Raw genomic sequence first — 25003 nt, 5'->3', positions numbered from 1 at the left:
CATCAGTCCATGCTCACTATTCATCTGATCTCAACATCTGTTCCCACAGTTACCTCCCAGACCTGACTTTGTCATAGTAGCAAATCCATTTCTTTTCTGCTGGTAGCCTTTTGCTTGCTGACAAATCGACACTTTCAAGGCACTTAGTGCCATGGTCTGGTTGATTGGACAGGGCTGGGTGCTAGGTTGGCCTGGAGGTCTCTTCCAACCTGGTTGATTCTGTGGTTCTATGGCAAGATGCATAATAGAGCATTTGGGTCCTGTGGAACAGTAAGCTGGGTGGTGGTGATAATAACCTGAAGAAATATTTATAATCTAGATATTTCTTCTCCTATAAATGAAACCAATGTTCTTGGCCACCCTAGAGTTAAGTGTGAAAATGGAATTGATGAGGAAATTGTGAAGTAAAGATTGTTCCTTTCTTTCATTAAAGCATCACCTTACTGTGCTGCCTTTTTCTGTCTTTCTGTGTGCACATGAGATGTAGCTGAGACAGTTTCAGTGTTGTTCCAGTGGGACTCAGCTGTCAAGCAGGAGTTTTATTACTTATTTTTTTAAAAGTACATTAATTCCTCTGGATTAAAATTAAGATCTTGGTTCTTCATTTTAAATAGCTTGCACTGTTTGGCTAAACATCTGAGTTGTTCATCTTTCCCTTCTTAGTATTTAGTTATCAGTTATCCATTTGGAATTGGTCTGAAGTGTGGTAGAACTTGAGTTCCCCTGGATCTTTATGGTGAATTTATTTAGTTATCAATTATCCATTTAGAATTGTTCTGAAATGTGATAGAACTTTAGTTTCCTTGTGTTTTTGTGCTGGATTTATTTAGTTATCAATTATCCACTTGGAATTGTTCTGAAATGTGATAGAACTTTAGTTTCCTTGTGTTTTTGTGCTGGATTTATTTAGTTATCAATTATCCACTTGGAATTGTTCTGAAATGTGATAGAACTTTAGTTTCTCTGTGTTTTTGTGCTGGATTTATTTAGTTATCAATTATCCACTTGGAATTGTTCTGAAATGTGATAGAACTTTAGTTTCTCTGTGTTTTTGTGCTGGATTTATTTAGTTATCAATTATCCACTTGGAATTGTTCTGAAATGTGATAGAACTTTAGTTTCCCTGTGTTTTTATGCTGGATTTTTGGTTTGGGTTTAGTGGTCAGCTAAGTGCCCTTTAAGCTATGCTGTCAGCAAAGATTATGTAAACTGCTGCCATAACTGTGAATGTATTAAGTGCTGGACTGCCAGGGTACAACTGGGGACAAAATTTGGAGACTCTGATTTTGATTGAAAAAAAAATGGTATGGATCTGCACATTTTAACCTCTTTTAATGTTTTGTGCTAATGCTTTATTTTTGAAGCACTGTTTGTGATTATACTGTGAGGCACTTTTCTTCCTGCGGTTGTACAGCTTGGTGAGGAATTGGCCAGAAACAAGAACCAGAATGATGAAGTACAGTAAATTTACATGAATTATCCCCTTACTTCCTTAGATATTTGGGCAATTGGCTGCATATTTGCTGAACTATTGACTTCAGAGCCTATATTTCACTGTCGTCAGGAGGACATCAAAACAAGTAATCCCTTTCATCATGATCAGCTCGATCGCATTTTCAGCGTAATGGGATTCCCTGCAGGTAATGCATTTTGTAAAGCATCAGGCACACTGCTCCTGAGCCTTTTCTGTAGGAACTGCCTGCTTGTTTGCATAGGTAGAAGGAGCTGTCAGCTTGATTGGTTTGGAAATGCTGACAGTCACAGAACAATAGCTCTGGCCCCCAAAGTCAAACAACTGCTGCAGTTATTTCTTCTTGTGTATTACTTAGCCTGCACTTTCAGAACTGTAAACACTTCTCCTTTCCTCTCCCCCAAAGATAAAGATTGGGAAGACATAAGGAAGATGCCAGAATATCCGACTCTTCAGAAAGACTTTAGGAGAACAACGTAAGTGATGATAACACAGCAACAGTTGAGTGAATGTAGCAGATCAGCAGTTAAGCAGAAATTGGCTCCTATCAGCTCATTTTTGGGGGAGGGGGTGTTGGAGTGTCTGGGCTTGATGCTGTGGCAGCTGCCTCTGTTTTTGGTAGCTGTTTTGGCTCACTGATTTAACTCTCCCTTAGCTGCTTGTTAAAAGCATCAACTGAGTGGCCACCTCACTTCTAGAGAAGGGGTCATCATAAGTGTGATTTGATCCATGGCAGGCACAGACAAATGAGCTTGCTTGTACCACTTGTGTTGGCTGTTCAAGATGGCTTCATTCATTTTGGGTGAGAAAGAATAAGGAACCACCTTCCTGGTTCTTTTGACCAGCAGATAGGTGAAAACAGTGAAAATGGACAGAAATTTCTATAACAGGTAACATGTTGCCATGCAAAAGCTGTCTGAGGCTAGCTTCCTGGTGCTTGGATAGATCAGAGGGAGTAAGGAGAAACACAGCCTCTTGGACGGCAGAGGATGTGGGTTCAGAAGGTTTGGATTCTGTTTCCAGCTCTGCCATCGATTCATTGTGCTGGCTTTAGACAAGATCTGAAGCTTATCTGTGCATGGAGCTTCTTTCTTTTGAAAGTGGCTATAGATAACCACTGGACTTGTAGATGAAAGGCAAGGCACATGTCACACACATTTGGGGCATTTTTGAGCTTGGGAGCTGTTGAGGACTGCCGTATGGTTTGCTGCAGGTTGGGGTCAGGGAGAGAGAATGGTAAATTAACCACTCCACCAAAGTGCAGCTGGAAACAAGTTAATAGCTCAGCTGTTGCTGCAGGTTGGGGTCAGGGAGAGAGAATGGTAAATTAACCACTCCACCAAAGTGCAGCTGGAAACAAGTTAATAGCTCAGCTGTTGCGCTGTTAGGAGCTGCTATGTGCTTTCTGTGGTAGGGTTGCTTTGGCAAACTAGAGTGTGAACTTCAAGCTGAGTTTCTCTGACGTATACCTATGTCACAGGCTTATCCACCTTCCATGGAAATACTCTGTGCACAGTTGTTCATAGTCCTGTTAGTGCAAACCACATTTTGTCTGCAGCTGCTAAATACCTGATCTGTTTTCTCATAGCAGTTCTTTTCACAATTTACTTAAGGGCTGGGCAGTGCTTTTGGTATTCACTTGGTACAATTCCATGTTCTTAATGCTGCATGATTTCAGAAGTGTCTTTGTTTAACTGTATTTTCCAGGTATGCCAATAGTAGCCTCATAAAATACATGGAGAAACACAAAGTCAAGCCTGACAGCAAAGTTTTTCTTTTGGTAGGTACTTGAAAGTCAGTGTGATGCTAGGAGTGGAATGCATTGCTGCTCTTCAGTCTCATTCTAATGACCACCAATGTTAAGGAAAGTCTGAGAGATGATTTATTGTTTCCATCCCTAAAGTGATGTGGAGAGTCCTGGTTATGTCCAGTCTCCCTGAGACTGTTTTCCTGTTGTGTCAGCAGTGCAGAACTGTATAAAAGCTCTACATGGGCCACAGCCAGCTATCATTATTTAGAAAGCATGCTTTATGAACCTGTAATAGCTGAATTCAGTCTTACTGCACAGTGCTTCAGCCTTAGCAAGTCATACTGCCTGACACTGTATTTCATGGGGGAGAAGTGCCTCACAGCCCTAGTGCTTTGATGAGTGTACATTCTGGTTCTTAGGAGCTTCACTGAACAAGTAATGCTGACTGAGGCTTGTGTGGACAAGCCACAATCAATTTAACAGTCCACAATCCAAGATATGTAAGTCATAGACTGAAAAGTGATAGTATGATAAGCTTGTTGTTATTTTCAATGTTCTGCTTTGCAGCTCCAGAAGCTTCTTACTATGGACCCTACAAAGAGAATTACCTCAGAGCAGGCTTTGCAGGACCCCTACTTTCAAGAGGATCCTCTGCCTACATCAGAGTATGTATTCCCTCTTCCAGGGTGTCTTCCCTCTGCTGAATGCTGATCTCTGAAATGAGACAATCACAAATACCTACCTATATCCATAGGAAGCAGTAGCACAGGAACACTCAGTGGAAGCTGTTAGCTTGTACTGAAGGGTCTGTAGCTACTGGTGCCAAAACCATGTGGTCACGGGCAATGACCCAGTACCACAGTAATGTTGTATTCTTGAATGTACTACTAAAGCTAGTGTAACAATATTGCAGTATTTAGAGAATAAATCTGTTCTCTGTTCTATTCTGGTCAAGATCCATTGGTAATTCTTTGTTATGATGATATTATCAGTCCGTGGGGAGCATTAAGGAATGTTCCAAATCCCATTAGCCAGCTGAAATGAAAAGCTTTTTATGTTTTTCTTTCTAAACAAGACCTGAGGAGCTCTGCAGTTTTGGTTGGCAAACATGTTTGAGCCCACTGTAAGCCAAAGCAGACTTCTAAGACATTAATAGTCCTTGGATCAGGTCCTCTGTTCAGTGAGCATGCATGTTGCAACTAGGTGTTGTAGAACCTCTGACGCTCCATTTGCTTGCGTTGCCGTCTGGATCAACAAGTGGTCGCTCTGGCATTCAGGCATGCTCAGCCATGCCATGGTTTCTGCATGATGGTCTCATGCCAACAGCACAGGGATCTGACATTGTGATCAGCACAGTGCCACTCTCTTATGGAATCAGGACTCCTGAAGTACAAGAATGATTTGCCATTGGAATGGGCTGACCAGGGAGGTGGTGGAGTTGCTGTCCCTGGAGGTGTTCAAGCAAAGCCTGGACGAGGCATTTAGTGCCATGGTCTGGTTGATTGGCTAGGGCTGGGTGCTAGGTTGGACTGGATGATCTTGGAGGCCTCTTCCAACCTGGTTGATTCTATGATGATTCTATGATTCCATGAAATTGTGTTACAGTCACTTGGGTTTAATACAGCGTTAAGCAAAATTATGCCATGTCTAGTTGTTTGTGGAGTGTTTGCTGTTTACTGTGTTGCAGTGTATTTGCTGGCTGTCAGATTCCATATCCTAAAAGAGAATTCCTCAATGAAGATGAACCTGAAGAGAAAGGGGATAAGGTAGAACAAAGTCTTTTTTTTTCTTTCTTTTAAGCATGCCATAAGAAAGAGTTGTGGTGCTACTGTACAAGAACTTATGAAATGTGAAGAGCTAATAAAAAAAGTGTTTTCCAGGCAAGGCTCTCATAAAACTGCTTCCCAGGGAGATGAAAAGTATCAGATGAGTTTGGGGTGTCTCAAGTGGTATTACCAGCATGGTTTGCCCTGACTTGTGGAGCATGAGCTGGATGGGTTGTTCTGTAGCAGGAGCCTGCTGTCATTCCAAGAGGACCTCGCTACCTCCTCCTGCACTGCATTGTGATCCCAGGACAAGAATGGCATTTCCATTGTATGGCTGGCATACATCCAGCCATTTGAGAAGAGATGGCTGTCAGGGCCTCAAGTAAATAATGGCAGCCTGCTTCTGGCACTGCCTCAGAACGCTTCATCCATCTGCACGCAGTTTCCTGATGATGTTTTAAGGGCTCTCAGACAAAGGAGCAATAAGGAGCATGAACTGTTCTGGTAGTGAATACTCTTTGCTGTAGCTCCATAGGCAGGAGATAAAACCTATTTGTGTGCACAGTGAATTTTGGTGTGTGCAGCACAATGTGACCTGCTTTGTACACGTAGCTCAGCCCTGCTACGTGACCCTGGTGGCAGCCTCATCGTGCTGTCAAGGCTGGACAATGGCACTAAACTCTTTGGAAACAGCTTGTTGTTTTCACTTCATGAGACCAAAGCAGTAATGTATGGCTAGAGAAATGTGAAGGAAACAGCCTGCAACTGTAATCACCTGAGGACTGCAGAAGGGCTGGTAGTCTTCTGGAGAAGGCATTTCACTACACACATCTTCTGTCTGCAGAGTTTCTGTGCAACACTGGGAAACTTAGCTGAGTTTGCAAGTCTGCCTGTCACAGTAGACTGCAGACAGCACATTTTGGGGTTGGAACAGGTATTGTATATTTTCCTGTACTATGAACAAGTGGCAAGGTGCTGGATTTTTGGGTCTGGGTAGTTTTTGCAACAAGAGGAAACAGACACCTAAGCAAAAATGCGATGAGAGCCATGATACTCATTTGGTTACTGACTTTGCTTCAGCTCTGACAGCTTCAAACCAAGAACACACCTTGTCATCTAAAATGGCTCTGGCTTTTGTGAGGTCAGTGTATTTAAAAGTAGACATCTGTCTTTTCCTTGGGAGTGTTGCAGGAAGAAACAATGATGTTTGAGAGGGACTATTTACAAGGTGGTGTAATGACAGGACGAGGGGTAAAGGGTTTAAACTGGCAGAGGGGAGATTTAAACTGGATATTAGGAAGAAGTTCTTTACAGTGAGGGTGGTGAAACACTGGAACAGGTTGCCCAGGGAGGTTGTGGAGCACAGAATCACAGAATGTGATCTTTGATCCCTGGAGGTGTTCAAGGCGAGGTTGGATGAGGCCTTGAGTGACCTGTTCTAGTAGGAGGTGTCCCTGCCTGTGGTGGGAGGTTGGAACTGGATGATCTCTGAGGTCCCTTCCAACCAAAACCATTCTATGACACAACACACCCATTATATAAATGGTCTTTGGAGTTGCTATGGACAGTCACATATTTATGCACACTCCAAACTGAACTTGTTTCAGACCATTTAGGTGTTAGGTCAGGCATTGCCCATTGAATGTGTTCCCACAGTGTAGAAACTTGAAGGTAAAGGATGTTTGGAACCTTGAATCTGTGCCATGTTTTGTTTCTTCAGGATGTTACTGCAAATGAAAGGATTTTTTTTCCCAGGTTTGTTTTTAAAACCATAAATACCTGAATAGTCCTCTGGAAACCTGGAGTTGTCCATGTTTGTGTATTTGGAACTTGCACCTGAGTTGAAGAGCCTTTAACATAAGCATCTGGTTCTTCCAAGTGGTTAATGGGTAGTCAGCAAAGCTACAGAGAGTGAAAAGGTTATGTCTCACTCAGGTTCTGCTAGGCAAGTTTCTGCTGGGTTTGTTTCTAGGTAGGACTGGAATTTGATGTTGGTAATTCATGCCCAAGGGGTACCATGTAGCAATATGTTGCTACCTGTAGAGCTTTTACAAGTTTCTTCATTTAGGAGCTTCCATGAACTAGGGTGACCTAAGGACAGTGTTTTTTATGTGCTGTAGTGGTGCAGCTAGACCTCAGCCAGATCTCAGTCTCTACCCAGGTGACAGCAGTAGTAGCTGCACGGAGGAGCAAGCTCAGACTGGTCAGGTGAATTTTGTGCTGATACTCAAAGCATGAAACATGGGACCTGTGATAAGCTGTTGTCTGTAACGGTGAGGGTTCCTGCAGTTCTCCTTTGCACTTCACAAGATTGCTGGTTTGGAGCTCTCACAGTAGCAACCACCTCACTTGCATCCAAGCACCCCTTCAAAACACACAGAGTTTGGAATTCTAGCACAAGTGCTGCCTTAGCTATTGGTGTTTGCTTGTGTCAGAGGAGCTCAAACCCTTCTCAAAAGATACATTCCTTAATTATTTTTTACAAGCTAGCTTGATTATTTTTTAAAATCACTGACATTTCAGTCTGCTGGGAAACCCAACCTGGCTGAGGGAGGATTTGAGGACTAGAAGCAGGAGGATGCACTGTTGGTGTCGCTAAGTGCGGAATGGAGCTGTGTACCTTTCTGGCAGAGATGCCACCCTTCTTTGTCTTGCTGTACCTTGTCATTTGTGAACGTTTTGGAAGTGGGTTGGATTCTGCCTGAGCAAGGCCATTGAGTCATTTCAAGTAATGTGCTGTGGTTCACCACATCTGCCACCCAGCACTGGTGAAACGTTGAGGGGTTTAGAGTCAGTTCATTAGTTAATTCCTGCTTTAAGACTTGTCCCTTTTAGCTTCCTCAGTGAGTGCTTGGCTGGCTGGAGGAGGCACTGCACTGTCCTTCCTGTGTTAAAAAGCCCAAAGCAAGCACAGAAAGGATGCACAGGAGTGCCCTGAGGATGCCTTCCTCCGGACATGCAGCCTTGCCCTGCTTCCCGTGGAGCAGGCGAGCTGCCTCATCCTCCTCTTCTTCAGGCATGGTGCTGCTGGGGTTGGCAACTCCTGCAAGCTGACAGGCTAGTTGAGAACAAGTGACCATGTTGTGTGTTGCTTCTGCCCCTAGAATCAACAGCAGCAGAATCAACATCAGCAGCAAACAGCACCTCAGCAGCAGCCGCAGGCGGCGGCACAGCAGCCGCAGCAGCAGAACAGTGCCCAGACCAACGGCACGGCCAGCGGCGCTGGCACGGGAGGGACGGGCACAGGCACGGCACTGCAGCACAGCCAGGACTCCAGCCTCAACCAGGTGCCTCCCAACAAGAAACCACGCATAGGGCCTTCAGGCGCTAACTCAGGCGGGCCTGTGATGCCTTCAGATTATCAGGTACCTCTTGAACTTTGGCTGCTTCTGACACTGAAGGGCCAAAACGTTCTCCTCCCCCCTCCCCCTTCACCAGCTTTAAATCTTTCAGGTAACCCGAGCAAGTCTGCTGTGATGTACTGGATTGAAATGTGGGTTTAAAGTGAAAAGATTCTGTTCTGTGGTTAGGAGTTTTTGCTAGAATAGCACCATGACTCATCCCTGCTGCACCTTGTAGAGTGCTGGGAACTCGTCCACCCCAGGAGAGCACTTAAATACATACTGAGCTTTATGTGTAAGAGTGATCTTAGTGGAGCTCGTGGAACTGTTTCGTCCACAGAAGTGCTGCATTAGATCAAGTTCAGGATGCTCTGGTTTAGGCAATATTTCATCCTGTGTGAGAAGCAGATCTGAGAAGATGCTGAGAAGCAGAAGCTCTCTCCTTTGATTCCTGCTCTGGTTTACTTCATATCATCACATGTATGGAGTGGGTCCGTAGTTTGGTCCAGTACCTTTCCAAGTCTACTTCTATAGGTAAAGAAAAACGCATGTTAGCACAAGAATGATGCTTTGGTTCATCAGGATGATTCATGCTGAAGTAGGGCACAAAGACAGGCATTGCTTCTAATGTGGCCAAAGCTGAAGAGGTTTCATGTTTTCCAGCACAGCAGCATTCTCAGGTAAAAGCAGTATCACTGCATTATTTCTGAGGTTTGCATACCTGTGTGTGCTTGCTAGAATTCTGTTTTCCACTGAACAAACGACTTACACTAATTATGGAAAGCAATGAACTTAGCAGAATCTTCCATACTTGGGAGTGAGATTTTTTCTGGGACAGCAATGAGTTGAAGCAGAACACCTTGGAGAATCACGGAGAATCATAGGATGGTAGGGGTTGGAAGAGACCTCTGAAGATTGTCTAGTCCACCCCCCTCTGCTAGAACAGGATCACCTGAAGAACTGAAAGAGGCTGCTTTAAACATAACAGAAGTGGCTTCTGAAAACCCCAGCTGCCCTTCTTCACAGACAATTGATTTCTTGGTGCCAGATATTTTTCTCTCATTGCTGTTTTACTCTCTTAATCACAAATGATTATGAAGGCATTGAGGGCATTTTAAGGGTAAAGATAGATAGGTTTCTTTTTTGCAAAGTCCCAGACAGGCTTGAGGTCTGGACAGATTCATGCAGCTGTCCAACTGCACCGTATTTATGGCTGGCCTGTTGTCTGTGTTTTGAGGACTGGTGTGATGCACTTGATGATCCCCGTTACAGAATCCTTATTCAGCTCCCTGAATTGTTGGCAGACATACTCCTTACAAATTGTTGGCAGTCTAAATATTGATTATTTTTCTCTCAGATAGTTGTTTTTTTTTTTCACCCATCTTTCTCAACTTTAACAGCACAGGCATGGAAATGATGATCTATATGTTTCCTTTACATCACTCACTAAATTGTATGATCTGATTATCCATTTTTACACTTAGATTTGGCTATCTGCCCTTAAATTCTAGCTGTCTTCTGTTCCAGAAAGGAATGTCTGCAATTTGTCCAAGTCTGACTGTTAAATTCTCTCCTGTGAAACAAAAATAAGCATGGGCAAGTTAATGCATTCTTGTAGTCTTATGGCACTAATTTTACTCTGTTGTATTTTACTCAGAAGATTCCCTTTCCTTTGAGTCTCATTTAGCTTGTGATCTAAAATCTCTGTTGACACTTTTGTTTTGTAGCTCACCAACCTCAATCTGTGTTGCTTCCACAAATGACAGTGCAAATTCCTTGCTGGGTTTTACTGTGCATTGCTTATGTGACCTTGGGTGTTTTGCTTAGCACGGTGAGCTGATGCTGTTCATCCAGAGCAAGATCCTGTAGCGACCTAACATTTACCACATCAGACATTTGAGAAACAGCTGCTTTTTTAAATGGAGTCTGCTCTCTTCTGTATACTTTTCCTTCAGAAATGGATGTCTACATGCTGTATTTCTAGGTGTCTGCCAGTGGCATGCTGTATTTTGTGTGCTGTGTAAAGGCTGATTGCAGACCAGATTGATTACTCGGTTTATGGGACCTTACACAGTGACACTGTTTAGTCAGCTTCTCCAACAGCCCTATTTTGAGGAGTATCAGAGAGGTTAAAAGTTTCCTGCCCAGGCTGGTTTTCATTCCCCTGACCCTCCTCTCTTTTCCTGCAGCACTCCAGCTCACGCCTGAGTTACCAAAGCAACATTCAGGGATCTTCTCAGTCCCAGAGTACAATGGGCTATTCCACGTCGTCTCAGCAGAGCTCCCAGTATCACCAATCTCATCAGTCTCACAGGTACTGAGAGGTCTAAGAGGCTGCACTCAGAAAGGAACAGACTGAAAGCCAGAAGACTCCAGCAATATGAAGTTCATAATGATGAGAAGAACCAAAAAAAAGAAAAAACCCTATGATGCAGAATTAAAATTCACAATGACAAAAGGAAAACTTCACCCACTGAAGACTTCCCTCCACCCCCACCCCCCTTTATTGCCATAAAGGAGATTCTCGTGAAGTTTTCCTCCCTCCCTCCCTGCCCTTGCATGTGTTCCGTTGTGGTTACTCTAATGAACCCTTCTGATCTGAACCCAGCACTTAACTTCTTTAACCTTTGGAATTTTGAAGGATTCCTGGTGCACCTTCCTTATGCTGTAGTGATTGCCATAAATCTGTCTTTTCAGTCTCTTTGATGGGATTTTAAAGTTTTCCAATCTTGAACTCCCAGGCTTTCAAGCTTGTACATAGTTAGTTTTATACTAGGCAAACCAGTTTAGCTATACAGGTAATATTGCACCTTTTTAAAGCACTATGTTATTTTCCACAGGATATTACTGTTTTGCTCATGGATGTCAAGAACAGCAAAATTTTACTGTTCCAGAGTATTTTACTATTCTGTTTTTATTAGTCTAGTTTTCAGGCGAGGTCTTAAAAAAGAAAATGAAGTTTAAAAAAAAAAAAAAAAAAAGAAATTAAAAAAAAAAAAAAGAAAAGAGAAAGAGAAGAAAAAACAAAAAACAAAACCCACCCACCCGAGTCTCTGCAGCTACAAATATGCTTCTTCATGCTACTGGACTGAACACCAAACAGAAGATTGCTGATGTTTCTTAACTCGTTGACATTGGATTCTCGCAGTCACCGCGGTCGTACGTGAAACCAGGACAGCCACACAACAGCAGCGACAACAAAAAGAGATGCTTTCAGGATCTGTTGGAACAGAAGAATGGAATGTCTTCCCAGGCTGGACACCAAAATAGTCAGGAAAATGTATTTTCTGCCCTCAAGCCTCAGTAGGAATGTGGATGCGGGCTTTGGTTTTCTGTGAAGCGGCTGATTGATGCGCGTGAGAGTTCTACACGTCCGGCTTTTCTTTCGCGTTCCTGAGTCAGTTTCCTAACCAGAAAGGTGAGAGAAATACTAAGACTTGTGAAAACAAATGCATTTGAATCATTTTATGTGAGGATTAATGACAAAGAGGAATTCCTGTGTGATTTGAAAAGCGTGTTGAAAACTGCTCCTCTTTTTTTTTTGGCCATGTTTATGATGCGTTTTGGGTGTCCCTCACATTGCTGTGATTAACCCAGATTAGTTACACCAGATGCGCTTGATTGCACTGAAATGTTTCTTTTTCCCTAGAGCAAACATGTCCCCGAGGACTCTAAGTGGATGGGTAGCTGGCAGAGAATCCCCAGTAAATAAGCAAGGGTTCAGAAGGATAATCAGAGGATTATTGTCCAACTTCTGCAACCAGAGTTATTTGGAGAGACAGGTCGCATAATCTGGGACAGCTTCAGTTTTCCTTCAGCTTTCAGAACCTAAGGTAGGCTCTTGTTGCAGAACACCTGGGAAAATGCATTTAGAAAGCTGTTAGCCATGTAACACCTGCGAGCTTCTACAAGTGGTGTCCAGAGAAAAGGCTGAGAGGAGTCGATATGCAAATGGTTCATGTTACAGCCTTTGTTTCACCCTGTGTTCTCTTCTGGCCTGCGTCCATACCAAGCGGGGTGTGCTCTCAGGGCAGGTGTGCTCTGACCTAGCCAGAGGAGTACATCTGTTTGCTCTGGAGAGAAGGCTTCTCCTCATCACAGCTAGACACATACATGTTTCTGCTGGCTCTGAGCTCCCAATCACCCTTAGTGTCCCCTTCCAGCTCAAGCACTCATACCTTTAGTCAACAGTTGGCTTGCTTTGGCTGTGTCTACCCTCGTGTGGCTTTGACAGCAGCCAGCTTCTCTGGGAGAGCAAACAAAACTTGCATGTGCCATCAAATAGCTAAGAAAAGGGTGAAAATTAAACGTTTTGAGGGAAAAAAATATTTTTGGGGAAAATAATATCCCAAAGGCTACTTTTAGTGTGTAACCCTTGAAATGCGTGAAAGAACAGATTGTCATTCCTTTATTTCAGTGGGGCTGGGGTTGCATTCCTTCTGTAAGTGGAATGTCTCACCTCTCACTGATGCTGCCTGAGCCACAAGGTAACATGTATTTTATATTTTCATGTCACATTGATGGCAATTAGCCTTTGCCAGAGTCATTTTTTTGTCCCTTCCTGTTATTTTGACCCTGCTGCTCTCTCCAAATCCTTTTTGTCTTTTCTGTTGCATTTAGCTAACATTTCTTCTTCCTACTGCCACTTGCAGCTGATTGACAGAATTCATACAGGAGGTGACAGGCTGATGCTGAATCAAAGTGGGCTCTTGTGCCAAAAGGGAAAATCATGGTGTAGGTTAATCTGTGTGTAGAGTGTGAAACTTCACAGCAATGCAACGTGCTTGAATTGAGTGAGCTTCCAGCTTCTAGAGCAGTTGCCATGCCCCCTCTCTAAGCTGAACTGGCGCTGGTTAGGTTTGATGGGTGACCACACGTTGCTCCTCCCTGGCTCTCCTTGTGTGTGCACATGCCCTGCTGAACTGATTTTCTTCTGTTGCCTTCAAATTCTCAACTGGGAGGAGAGCAAATAAAAGCATGTGCTGCAAAATGTGGGCTGTGCACACTCTTGTAGTTCCTTCTGGTGGTGAAATAACTCACCTCTCCCTGGGAGCTTGATGTGTGTTGCTGGCATGGGTGGCAGTTGTAGTGGAAGAAGCCTTGCTGTGCTGGGGTCATCCTGAGAGGTAAAAACAAATCATGCAGCGTGTCATAGAAGCCAGGACCATGTCAGTTTTATGTCATTTCTTACCTGTGCAGTTTTATCAGTTCTTGTAGCTCTGTCTGCCTACAACATTCAACATCCTCGTTAAAGTGTTCCAAGCAGGTACCAAGAGAGGCAGGTGACACTGCCAGAGCTGCCTTCTCTCCCAGGTTGGATGAGGCCTTGAGCAACCTGCTCTAGTGGGAGGTGTTCCTGCCTATGGTGAGGGGTTGGAGCTGGATGATCCTTGAGGTCCCTTCCAACCTAGACCATTCTATGGCTCTCCATCCTGGTCAGCTGCTGGGAGAGCAGGTACAGCTTTTCCCATTGTGGCTCAAAGGAAACAAACACATGGGGAAAGAATGAGGGTGAGCAGCCTGGGCCACACTGGTGAAGCTCCTGTAGCACAAACTGCACAATGAAGGAAAAGCAGCAGGAGAGCTGCGAGTCCTGCACTGATCTGCGACACCGTATCTGGGGAGGGGGTGGCAGGAAGCTAGAAGTGTTCAAATGTGTATAGTATTTTATAAACATAATCAACTTAGTTGCCCTTCATAATCTTCAGGAATGGTACTTTAGCACCATTAAGCAAAGAATTGTTTTAGGCTTAAATAAATGTATTGTACATAAGGCCATACTTAATCTTCTAAAGCTGTCGCCGGGTAGGAGCGATGCGTATTGCTATATGAGAGAAAAAAAGAAGTCCTTAATGCACTGTTATCTCCTAAATATTTAGTAGTAAATTAATACTATTTAATTTTTTTAAAAATCTGTCTGGTGTAGACACTAAAAAAAAAAAAAAAAAAAGGAAAAAAAAAAAGAAGTATGACACAAATCTGGGCAGGACATGTCCTTTTTAACAGCAATTGAAAGAACTTTTTATATATGTAAGGTAGTAACTTTTCAAATGGTTCTAGTTGTATTTTCCCATGTTTACTATTTGTGGAAGTTGTGCCTGTCTCTATTCAGTTTGGGGTTTTGTTTTTTTTTTTGGAGGGGGGGGGGAGGTTGGGGTTTTTTTTTGTTTGTTTGCTTTTCCCTAATAATTTCCTGTTTTCATTAGAATTTACTCTGTGTGCTCCTCATGCTGCCACAAACCTTTGCCGCTCCGCATCTGTGGTGGCCACGCTCGGCAGCGCCTGCGCCCGCTGGGCCGGTGCATCTGCAAAGCAAACTACTTGTTCCTCCTCATTCTAGAGTGGAGAGTTTACTGCTTTTAAGTTGTCTCGATGTCACTCTTGCAATGACTGTTAAAACTAAACTCTTGAGTTCGTTGCATTTATTTTATATCCTTGGTTGTAATGAAATGGAATTGACTTTGCTTCAGTGTGAATTTTTTTAATGAAATAATATACATTTGTAATAATAAGAATAAGAAGAAGAATAAAAAGTTCAAAGTGAATCAAAGAGTGCTGAAAAGTTCTTGCAAACATTGGCTTTGGGCTAGCGAGAGGGAAAACAGAGCCCACAAAATTGCAGCTGCAATTAGGGCTCACGGTTGTTGTAATTACATTCAGGATGTTTATGATATCATGTACCACACAAAACAGAGCTTGCAAAACCTCAAGAGTTGGAATTGCAGCTTTTAAAATGCCCAGGGGGATCTTCAGGGGTATGTGGCTATCAAAATAGCACAAAGCCTCTTGGAAAACAGAATGGATGCAGTGGTTCTCTTTGGGTTTTGCTCTCTGCTTACCAGGCTAGCCACGCTGATGCCAGTTGTTGAGATTCATCATTACTTGTGTGATGGTTCCATAGATGTGTCTTCTGAGAACAAAACTAGGTTACTGAGTTCTAAAGGCTCCTGAGGCAATAGAGCTGCCTTCCAGTAGCTGAAGGGATCCTAAGGAAGGCTGCAGAAGGGCTTTTAATAAGGGTTGATTATAGAATCAACCAGGTTGGAAGAGACCTTCAAGCTCATCCAGTCCAACCTAGCACCCAGCCCTATCCAGTCAACCAGACCATGGCACTAAGTGCCTCATCAAGTCTTTTCTTGAAGACCTCCAGGGACGGTGCCTCCACCACCTCCCTGGGCAGCCCATCCCAATGCCAATCACTCTCTCTGTGAAGAACTTCCTTCTAACATCCAGCCTATACTTTTCCCTGGCACAACTTGAGACTGTGTCCCCTTGTTCTATTGCTGGTTGCCTGGGAGAAGAGGCCACCCCCCACCTGGCTACAATGTCCCTTCAGGTAGTTGTAGACAGCAATGAGATCACCCCTGAGCCTCCTCTTCTCTAGGCTAGAGACAGGACATGGGAGAATGGTTTGAAGCTGAGGGAGAGCAGGGTTAGACTGGAGCTGAAGAAGAAGTTCTTCAGTAGGAGGGTGGTGAAACTCTGGAACAGGTTGCCCAGAGAGTCTGTACACCCTGTGGGTGTATAAGGCTGAGTTGGATGAAACCTTGGGTAACTGAATCTAGTTGAGAGCTGTTGTTACCCACGGCAGAGAGGTTGGAGTAGATGATCTCTTGAGGTCACTTCCAACCTATGCCATCCTATGAGCCTGTGACCTGGTTGATTCTATGATTCTGTATTTGCCATTGGAATGGGCTGCCCAGGGAGGCAGTGGAGTTGCCATCCGTGGAGGTGTTCAAGCAAAGCCTGGATGGGGCACTTAGTTCCATGGTCTGGTTGATTGGACAGGGCTGGATGCTAGGTTGGACTGGATGAACTTGGAGGTCTCCTCCAACCTGGTTGATTTTGTGATATTGATGCCAAGTATCTGTTTGGTCTGGCTAAAGATGGAGCTTGAGCATGGTCAGTAAGCATGGCCCTAGCTCCCAGTGCCCAGCAAAGGTTAATACTGGTTTACTTGTAAGAGTTTCTTAGCAGGTAGGTTCTGCTGCTGCTGCTTTCTCAGTTTCCAAGAACTTCTTGTAAGACCAAAGAAGAAAACAGAATCTGGGGGGGTGATGATAATTTTATAGTAATGTACAAAAATATTAATGTATGATTATTGCAGCAATTTTTTTTTCTTCATTTGCAAGAAAGAAGAACAATAACTGTTGGAGGTAGATTAAAGCCACCAATGAGGTTGTGAAAGCTGTGTGTGCAGTCAGAGCTGAGCTGCTGGAATTGCTATGGGAGTACCACAGTTGTTATGGAACAGATCTCCAAGATAATCCAGAGTAGGTGTTTCAAAAAAATTCATGCTGATGATTACTGTTTGAAGTCTGAAGGTAATGCCAACCTACCTAATAAGTTTTGTACAATGTTTGTGCCTTGGAGTAGTGCTGCAGAATCTGTTTTTTTTTCCCCAGCTTTGTATCCTGGTAAATGGATTGCAAGAACTACACCAAGCCATTTCTGTGGCTGGTTTGTAGTGTGTGCTTTTTGAAGAGGACAGAGATCTTGAGAGCATGTAACATCCATGTGTACATTGTATGCATTGAACACATGGCTGGAGGAAATACTCAGCAGCCTCACACAACTCCTTTGTGTTCCTGCCCACAGCAGGGAGACTGGAGGAGATGATCCCCAAGATCCCTTCCAACGTAAGCCACTCTGTGATTTAGCTGCAGTGTTCAGTAAGGAGTCCGACTGGCGTTTGAAGTCATTGCAGAAGGGATACCTTGGCCCCAGCCCACTGCTGGGAGTTTTGCTTTGCTCACACTAGCAGTAAAAGTTATCAAGAAACCAGTAATAGAGAATCTGCATTGTTTTCAGAATATTGAAACAGGGAACTAGACAAATCAGTTTGTGAGCCTTGGATGTGGCATGGTACCAGCCATAACGCATCTCATGCACTCTCCATCCCATGAGGCTAATCATGTGTCTTAAGCAGTAAGAAACCCCAGCATGTGAAGCACTGAAGAAAGGAATCCTTCATACCTGTCATCAGCAGATGAAGTTTTAATTATGAACCAGGTCCTGCTGAATGATGTATGGCTCAGTTGTCCTTTCCATGGCCTGCATTTGAGCCTACATTCTTCCCTCCACCTATAAATAGGAATTCTTTGGAATGATAAAAAGGTGGTGGTGGAGGGAAGAGTGGAGCTGTACAGCCTTTTGATTTTGTAACAAAGATTTTGTGCTACTGAGTTTAGGTGACTGAAGTTCTCCAGATCATGAAGAGCTTTAAAATACATTTAAATGTGTATTTTTAACACTTAGCCTTGTTAAAAATAGTTTCTGCCCTTATCTAGGCAGTGCCACACAGCCCTGCTCTGGAAAGACAACCTCTGGCTCTGCGTGCTTGCCCTGGTCAGGGGCACGGTTGTCAGTTTGGAGCCTTGCAGACAATTGACACAAGTGGGCACTGAACTTTTAAACCTGTAAGCTTGGGTCACACAGGTCTGTGGAAAAGCAGTCAGCTTGGAGTGACAACATTACTTCCTTACCTAGAAGATGAGCTGGAGAACAGCAAAATTCAAGGCTTAAAGTCTTTCTGAGATGGTTGCCAGTTGTCAGATTGCACTGTTGGTGCTGGGCTGCACAAAGCCATCTGTTACAGGTTTTGCCATTATCTAGTATGACATCGAATGAGTTGTTTGTGAAATGATGAATTTCTGGTGTGTTTTAATTGTATTGACTCATTCTTGTACAGAAGAAAGAAGGACAGTTTCCAACAGTTTGGTTTTGGCAGTAGAACCCAGAAGGCTGGCTCGCTATCAAAGAGGAACCAAAGGAGATCAAGCTTCTCCCCTGCTGGTGTCCTCCTTTCACTGCAGGAGAGGAGATCGAAGCAGACAGATCATGTCGGCTGCTGCACTTCTTGGGAAACAGTGGACTGTGAAATGTCTGTCTCCTAAGTGCAGCATCCCAACTGTAGCAGGTATGGTGGGAATGAGCTTGACAAAGCTGCCTGCACACAGCCAGCAGACTGACTCAGTCACCTCAAGAAGTTTACAGACTTTGGGCTTACCCACTCCCATACCCACATGAAAATCTGCATAGTTTATTGTTTCAAAATGCTCCCCTGGTAATGATGGAGCTTTTGTTCAAAGGTTTAGAAGTGTCTTGTAGCTTGCAGCATCCCACAAGCACAGAAAGAAATCTCTGCCCACTTGAGAAACAATAGGGACATTACTAACATGCCCTGGTGGGTATGTCCCAATGGGGATTATCAGGAGTTGCTTCTGTGTGGTGGTGCTGCTGCTGCTGGATGAAAACTGGAAGTCCTCTGTGACTTTGAGACAGCTGATTCTGGGAAGCAGGAATGAAGTAACTTCTGTTATCACCCAGAGCAATACTAGAGCTGTTGAAGTGCATTTGAGTCATCTGAGATGATGACGTGCATCGTGTTTGTGGAGTGGCTGTGTGCTTTCATCTACAAGAGCTCAATCACGCATGATAACCTTTGCACCCATTGCCTTTGGAGAAATGCTGGGCTGGGGCTTGTTGGAGTAGAGCTTAGAACACACTTGTTGGTGGATCGTGTGTGCTGCAGGACATAGGGAGCAAGCTGCCAGCCAGATCAAAAGCAGGCTTGTTCTTTCTCCCTTACCATGCCAGACTCGTGTACCAGCGGCAGCGCGGCAGGCTTCTGTTAGCGCCCAGCGCCTGTGCTGTTCCAGGACCGTGCTGATGCCGTGGGTCAGAGCTGAGCTCATCCATTTCTGTTCTACCTGACCCCTGCGTGACGTTTTCTGTGGGGCCGTGGGGACAGCAACAATCCACTGCTCTCTGTGAGTGGGGACAGCAGCAATCCACTGCTCTGTGTGACCGAGGGGACAGCAGCAATCCACTGCTCTGTGGCTCTGTGTGATCTGTGTGACCGTGGGGACAGCAGCAATCCACTGCTCTGTGGCTCTGTGTGACTCTGGGGACAGCAGCAATCCACTGCTCTGTGGCTCTGTGTGATCTGTGTGACTGTGGGGACAGCAGCAATCCACTGCTCTGTGGCTCTGTGTGACTGTGGAGACAGCAGCAATCCACTGCTCTGTGGCTCTGTGTGATCTGTATGACTGTGGGGACAGCAGCAGTCTACTGCTCTGTGGCTCTGTGTGACTCTGGGGACAGCAGCAATCCACTGCTCTGTGGCTCTGTGTGACTGTGGGGACAGCAGCAATCCACTGCTCTGTGGCTCTGTGCACTGCCTTGAAAACTAAATCAACAGAGCACCACAGAAACCTTCAGTCTTGTGCTCCTGTGGCCTGAGGTTCCTGTGCACGTGGCATGGCATACTCGTGGAGGGGATGAAGGAAGGGAGGGGAAAGATCCCTGCTTTTTTAGTAGTGATAGGACTAGGGGGAATGGATCCAAGCTAGAGGAGGGGAGATTTAGGTTAGACCTTAGGAAGAAGTTCTTCACCATAAGGGTGGTGAGACACTGGAACAGGGTGCTCAGGGAGGTGGTGGAAGCCTCATCCCTGGAAGTTTTTAAGGCCAGGCTGGATTTGGCTCTGGGGAACCTGATCTAGTGGGAAGTGTCCCTGTTCGTGGCAGGGAGGCTGGAACTGGATGATCCTTGAGGTCCCTTCCATCCCTGCCAATTCTATGACTCCGTCTTGGTCAGTCTGCTGTTAATGCTTGTCATTTAACCATTTAGACCCACATCCTGCCAGCCAGAGCCATCCCTCCTGCAAGATGAGATCATCTGTGCCATGGGCTGGTTTGTAGCCTATGCATTGACCCATATGATGTGGAGGTTTGCAGCTGGCTGAGTGAGTCCTCTGAGAGGGTCTGGAAGTGGAGTCAGCACAGAAATCTGCTCTTGGGTTGCAGCTGCAGTGGCAAATGCAGGGGTGGGGAATGCAGTGTGCCATTGCAGGGTGGCTCCAACAGCAAGGCCCATGTGTGGAGATGGGAAGAGAGACTCTCCATCCCCAGGAGCAATGGGTCCCCCTTACAGAAGGTGTCAGCACATGTTGCAGGCAGTGGGTGTCTCGGCAAGGTGCCAGCAGACTGTAGGGTGAGGGCAGCTCGGCTGCTGTTCTGCTCCTGCAGTCTGGGCCAGAGAGGCTGTGGTGCTGGGATCTGCTTTCGCAGAGGCTTTACGAACAGCAGAGTGCTTCAGAAGAGCTCCCTGGAGCCCAGCTGCACTTCCTGCCCTTTGCTCACCAGAGCAGCTGAAAGCATGATGAAGGCTGGTGCCAGGAGCGAGGTGCCAGCCAGCGCAGCCATGGGCATGTTGCATGCTGCCTCCTCCCCACGCACACCACTCCCGAGGGCCTGCGGGCAGGAGAGGCAGGGGTGGAAGGTGCCACGTGAGGACCAGCTCAGCCCTGCCTGTGGAGGGGAGATGCACTGAGCTGCTGTGGCTCTCTGCTTCTGTGTCTCCGAGAGCAGACCTGCAGTGCTCATCTTCCAACACGTTTTGGGCCATGATGTTTCTTGAGGGCCCTGATGGGTCCTACACATGGATGGCTTTGGGGAGATTTGTGTGTTCTGAAGTGTGTTATCCTGCTCCTCTGCTCTGCCCTGGATCCAGATGTCCAGACTCAATGATCTCAGAGGTCTTTTCCAACCTGGTTAATTCTGTGGTCCTGTTTCAGGCCTGTCCTACAGCAGGGTCACACAGCAGCTGGCAGTTCACTGCACTGGGATGGATTTAGAGGAGGTCTTGATCCCCTTTGATCTTTTTTTTCCTCCCACTCTTTTTTCACCTGATGGTGCTGCTGTAAGCTTTGGCTAAAATGCCTCTCTTTATACTGTGACCCAGCCCTGCCCAGTCCTACACAAACTCTGCTCAGGCACCTGAAGAAGCTATTTTATAGCTAGTGGTAGATGTATTATAGAGGGTATGTTCAGAGAGCCCTTGGTGGTTTGTTTCATGTTGCTTTCACTGCCAGGGAGAATATTCTATTGCTACTGCTGCCTGGGTCCTAACTGTTCTGAGAGCTGATGTCTCTGGTGTTTGTCCATCAGGACATCTACATTGCAGCACACATTTCAGAGCACAGCCTGAGCCATCTTGGGATCCTTTTCCTCACATTTCCTTGTATATGGGTGAAAGCATCATGCAACTTGTGGCAGATTGCTGAGGGAGCTAGAAAGGAATGGAAAATCCTGCATGGGAGGATCCTGCCAGGCAGTTCAGCAGTATGACAGACATCATCTGCCACGGAACTGGAGCTTCTGCTGGGGTCTTGCTGAGAACATGCACCCCAGGGACCTGTAAGGCAAAGAAAGGGTTGATGGAAACTTGGATTCCTTGGCTGTGACAGGCAAAAGAAAGCCTGCAGATGCCACGGGCAGGGCTCCTGCTGGCCCCTCACATTAGGTGATGTGTGTGGGTGCATGCAAGCCCTCTGCCAGCAGGAACTGCTGCCTCTAAGCCATTCTCTGGTCCAGCAGCCTCGTCCCACCACGGGAGGGAGAGCAGGCAGTAGAAGGGCTGAAGCAGGAAGGTAGTCTCACCAGCAGCACATTGCAGGGCTGCAGGATGATTTGCTGCCTCAGATGGTAAGGAGGGGCCTGGCTGTCTCTTGTGCTCTGGAGAAGGGATCCTTGGCATCCCACCGGCATCAACTCCTTGATCTCCCTCTGCAGCCCTGCCTGCCTGTCCTTATGTCCCAGGTGGCACCAGCAAAAGACCTACACTGGCTCGAAGGACTTTCCCACTCTGAAAGAAGGCAGCAAGAGCTGGACCTTTCTGGGAAAGCCATGGAAAATCAGCACCTCTGCTTCCCTTTGCAGGTGCTGGCAGGCAGCAAGCACAGGGTTATTTAGGGAGGATGTGCAGAACCCCTGCCAGAGCCCATTAGAGTGACTGACGTCCCGGGAGGAGGGGAGAGCTGGGAGAGGCTGCCAAGCCTCGGAGGGTGCTCTTTTATATTGCATTTATGATCTGCTGATTTGCATCTGGCTGGGGTTTGAGCCCACACGGTTCACGTTCACACGGGCAGGTGGGAGCGGCTCCATGACTTTCTTTTGAGTCACCCCACGTTCCTCTGTCACCAGAGCAAGCTTTAACAGCCACATGTGCCTGTGTCTGTGCACAAGACCCAGCGAGCCTGCTGGGAACAGCCTAGACTGACTGTCTCAGCTCGGTGGACTTGGCAGTCTTAGGTTTATGGTTGGACTCAGTGATCTTAGAAGTCTTTTGCAACCTGTGTAATTCCATGATGCTACGCTAGAACTGTGAAGCAAGCCTGAGGTTCTCCAGGGAGTAGTCAGGAGCACTTTTTTGACTCCTCCACTGGCTCCTGGGCTCCATTTTTTTGCTTGGCAAGTCTCTGCCAGTAGCCTCTGAGGTGCTAGGAGAGGGTTTGTCAACGTAGGGTTTGTTTGCCTGTGTCCTGGGCAATGCCCAGCCAGGGGAGAAGGTACAGGGGCCCCAAATCTGGTCTCCTTGGTGCTGACTGGTGTCTTTGATAGCCTCTCTTTCTTGCATGCAAAAAAGTGCTAGTGTCAGAGGTTCATCTGCACAGACAACCCTGCATGGAGTCAGAGACCTGCTGTGTCTTCTAAACTGCAATGCAGAAGTGTTTCTCTGGGCTCAATGACCAGCAGGTAGATGAGTGCAGCTCTGCCCTCTGCCCTGCTGGTGCTGGAAACAAACACCTCCATGCACTCCTTGCTGAGCACTGCCTCCTGTTCATCCACCTCCTCGCCGTGCTGCAGCACACACACAACCCCCCACGCACGCACCCCCAGCCCCCCGAGTCTCACTGCACCCACACATCCCGGGGGTTTGGCTCGGTGCTGTGCCTGCTGCGGGCACAGGGCTGCTGATGACCACGCTAGGAGCAGAAGAGCCGGGAGGAGACCTTGATGCTGTTTGTATAGGGCTAAGGAGCTCAGCAGCCAAGCGCAGCTGGCCAGGAGCTCTGCCAGGGGTTGTCTGCCATCTGCTGGCAAATCCCATGGGATGGTTGGAGCCCAGGAGGGAGCCGGAAAAGGAAAGCTGTTGTGGTTCGGTTGTACCACTCTGGGCAGATACAGTACTATAAGGGGCCCTTGGTCCTGCCAGAAAAACAGAGAGATGCTTCCAGCTGGTGAGGCTGAAGCCTGCCCTACCATCCAGCCTCTTTCTGCAGTCCTGTTGTTCTGGCTGGGCTGCAGAGGGATGTAGCCCTGCTAAGCAAAGCCCTGACCTGCCAGAGACCTGCACCCATGTACGTCCTGGTGCCAGCCTCTCACCCCAGCGTCCAGCATTTGCCTACCTCTGACAGGGCCTGCAGTGCCTGCAGGGTTAGACTGTTCTCTGTCAGGTTCCATGGCCTGGAACTGTGTGGGATCCAAGCCTATGGCACCTTTTCGCATGGGCAGCCATCATCAGTGCCTCCATGGGGCTGGAGGAGGGTGAGCTGAGGATGATCCCACAGGAGTGTTGGTTACAGAGCCAATAGGGCAAGGTCACAAAGGGCAGCAGCCCTTCACCTGCCCATGCTGGGGCTAGTGCTGGAGCTGAGGCTGATCTGGGCAGGCAGAGCAGCCATAGCAGCCATGTCTCTGGGCGAGGGGGTGGCAGCCAGCTGGGCACTCCGCTGATGCAGTGGGGCAGATGTCAGTGAGTTCAGACTGGCCAGCTGGAGTTTGTGCCTCTGGGCAGCAGTGCCTGAACCTATTTGTGTATCAGAGTGCTCTCCTGATCTGGAGCTTGAGCAACCAGGCAGAGAGGATGTGTGTGTGCTCCCAGAGCAGGAAGAACAAGGCTGTGATGTACAGCAGGTGCCTCCCCTCTCATATCTCTGCCGTGGAGATAAGCTGTGTTTGGCTTGAGCCTTGTTGCTTGCACAAGGAACCTGTTTTCCAGATTACTGGGCACATGTTTTGGCTTCTTCACGTCTTGAGTTGTTGCTGGAAACTTTAGTGAATGCAGAGCAAAGGCAGCCCAAGAGCCCAGCCTGCCAGATCAAGCACCACTGCCACCATCAGCAGGCACAGCAGTTTTTGCCCACGTGCTGCTGGGATGCTCCATGTTCCTTCCCTCCTCAGCTGCAGTGCTCATGTCCACTGTGGTGCAAGCTGTTTGGAGCATCCTGCCACTGGTGGGGACAGTGGGCAGCCCCCCCCATCCAGCACAGGGAGACTCCAGCAAGAGGGCAAGGACCAGCCTCTGCCCCACGAGGCACTGGTGGTCTCACTGCTGGTTCCATCTGTTTCTCTGTGCTCAGGATTTCTCCACTTCCAGGCTGGAAGAAGCTGCTCAGCACTGCCCACCATAGCTGTGGTTCTGTTTTTTCTTTCTCTACCTCTTTCCTTTTGTTTTGCTCCTAGGACTGAATTAGGCTGAGTTTTGTGGCAGGGCAGTCTGGTGTAGTGCCAGACTCTGATTGTGAGCATTGGCAGTTGTGTGGGACAGAGATGTTGGTGAGCTTCTCTGTTCATGCAAACCCAGGCAGTCTGTCTGCTCTGCTCCTTCTGTACATCTCTGAACTAAAGCTAATCAGAAATGAAGCTGGGGGTAGTTCTGATGCAGGGAGACAGGCATCCTGGGGTGCCAACTGTGCCTGCTGCAACAGTTATGCCTTTAGAGTTACCAGAGTCAGTACCTGTGATTCAGTTGTGACAACTTTGTTTCATCCCCACCTTCTCCCATTCTGTTTAACTCTCTTGTCTTGCTCAGGTGTGCTCAGTCTGCCTCTTTTGCAACAAGCTTTAAAACTCTTGCAAACAGAATTTGCAGTCCTCACTGCTGGAGT

General features: G+C 46.5%; 1 protein-coding gene across 5 annotated transcripts in view; it reads left to right on the top strand.

Moving 5' to 3' along the window:
- Positions 1-14878, top strand: part of CDK19 (cyclin dependent kinase 19) — a 95737-nt gene extending 80859 nt beyond the window's left edge. For 2 of the 5 annotated variants that reach the window (XM_064170025.1, XM_064170024.1), the window contains 7 exons: positions 1497-1640; positions 1878-1947; positions 3179-3251; positions 3789-3886; positions 4909-4987; positions 8092-8352; positions 10518-14878. In XM_064170025.1, the coding sequence (XP_064026095.1) occupies positions 1497-1640; positions 1878-1947; positions 3179-3251; positions 3789-3886; positions 4909-4987; positions 8092-8352; positions 10518-10649 (857 nt within the window). In that variant the 3' untranslated portion in view covers positions 10650-14878. The remainder of the gene's footprint in view (positions 1-1496; positions 1641-1877; positions 1948-3178; positions 3252-3788; positions 3887-4908; positions 4988-8091; positions 8353-10517) is intronic. The other 3 variants (XR_010308124.1, XR_010308123.1, XR_010308125.1) reach the window with 3 other exon arrangements.
- The last annotated feature ends 10125 nt before the right edge of the window (positions 14879-25003 follow it).

This window comes from Pogoniulus pusillus, chromosome 33, assembly GCF_015220805.1.
Source record: "Pogoniulus pusillus isolate bPogPus1 chromosome 33, bPogPus1.pri, whole genome shotgun sequence".
Lineage (NCBI taxonomy): Eukaryota > Metazoa > Chordata > Aves > Piciformes > Lybiidae > Pogoniulus > Pogoniulus pusillus.
Note: the sequence above shows the minus strand (reverse complement) of the source record. Positions and strands in the feature narration are given on the sequence as shown.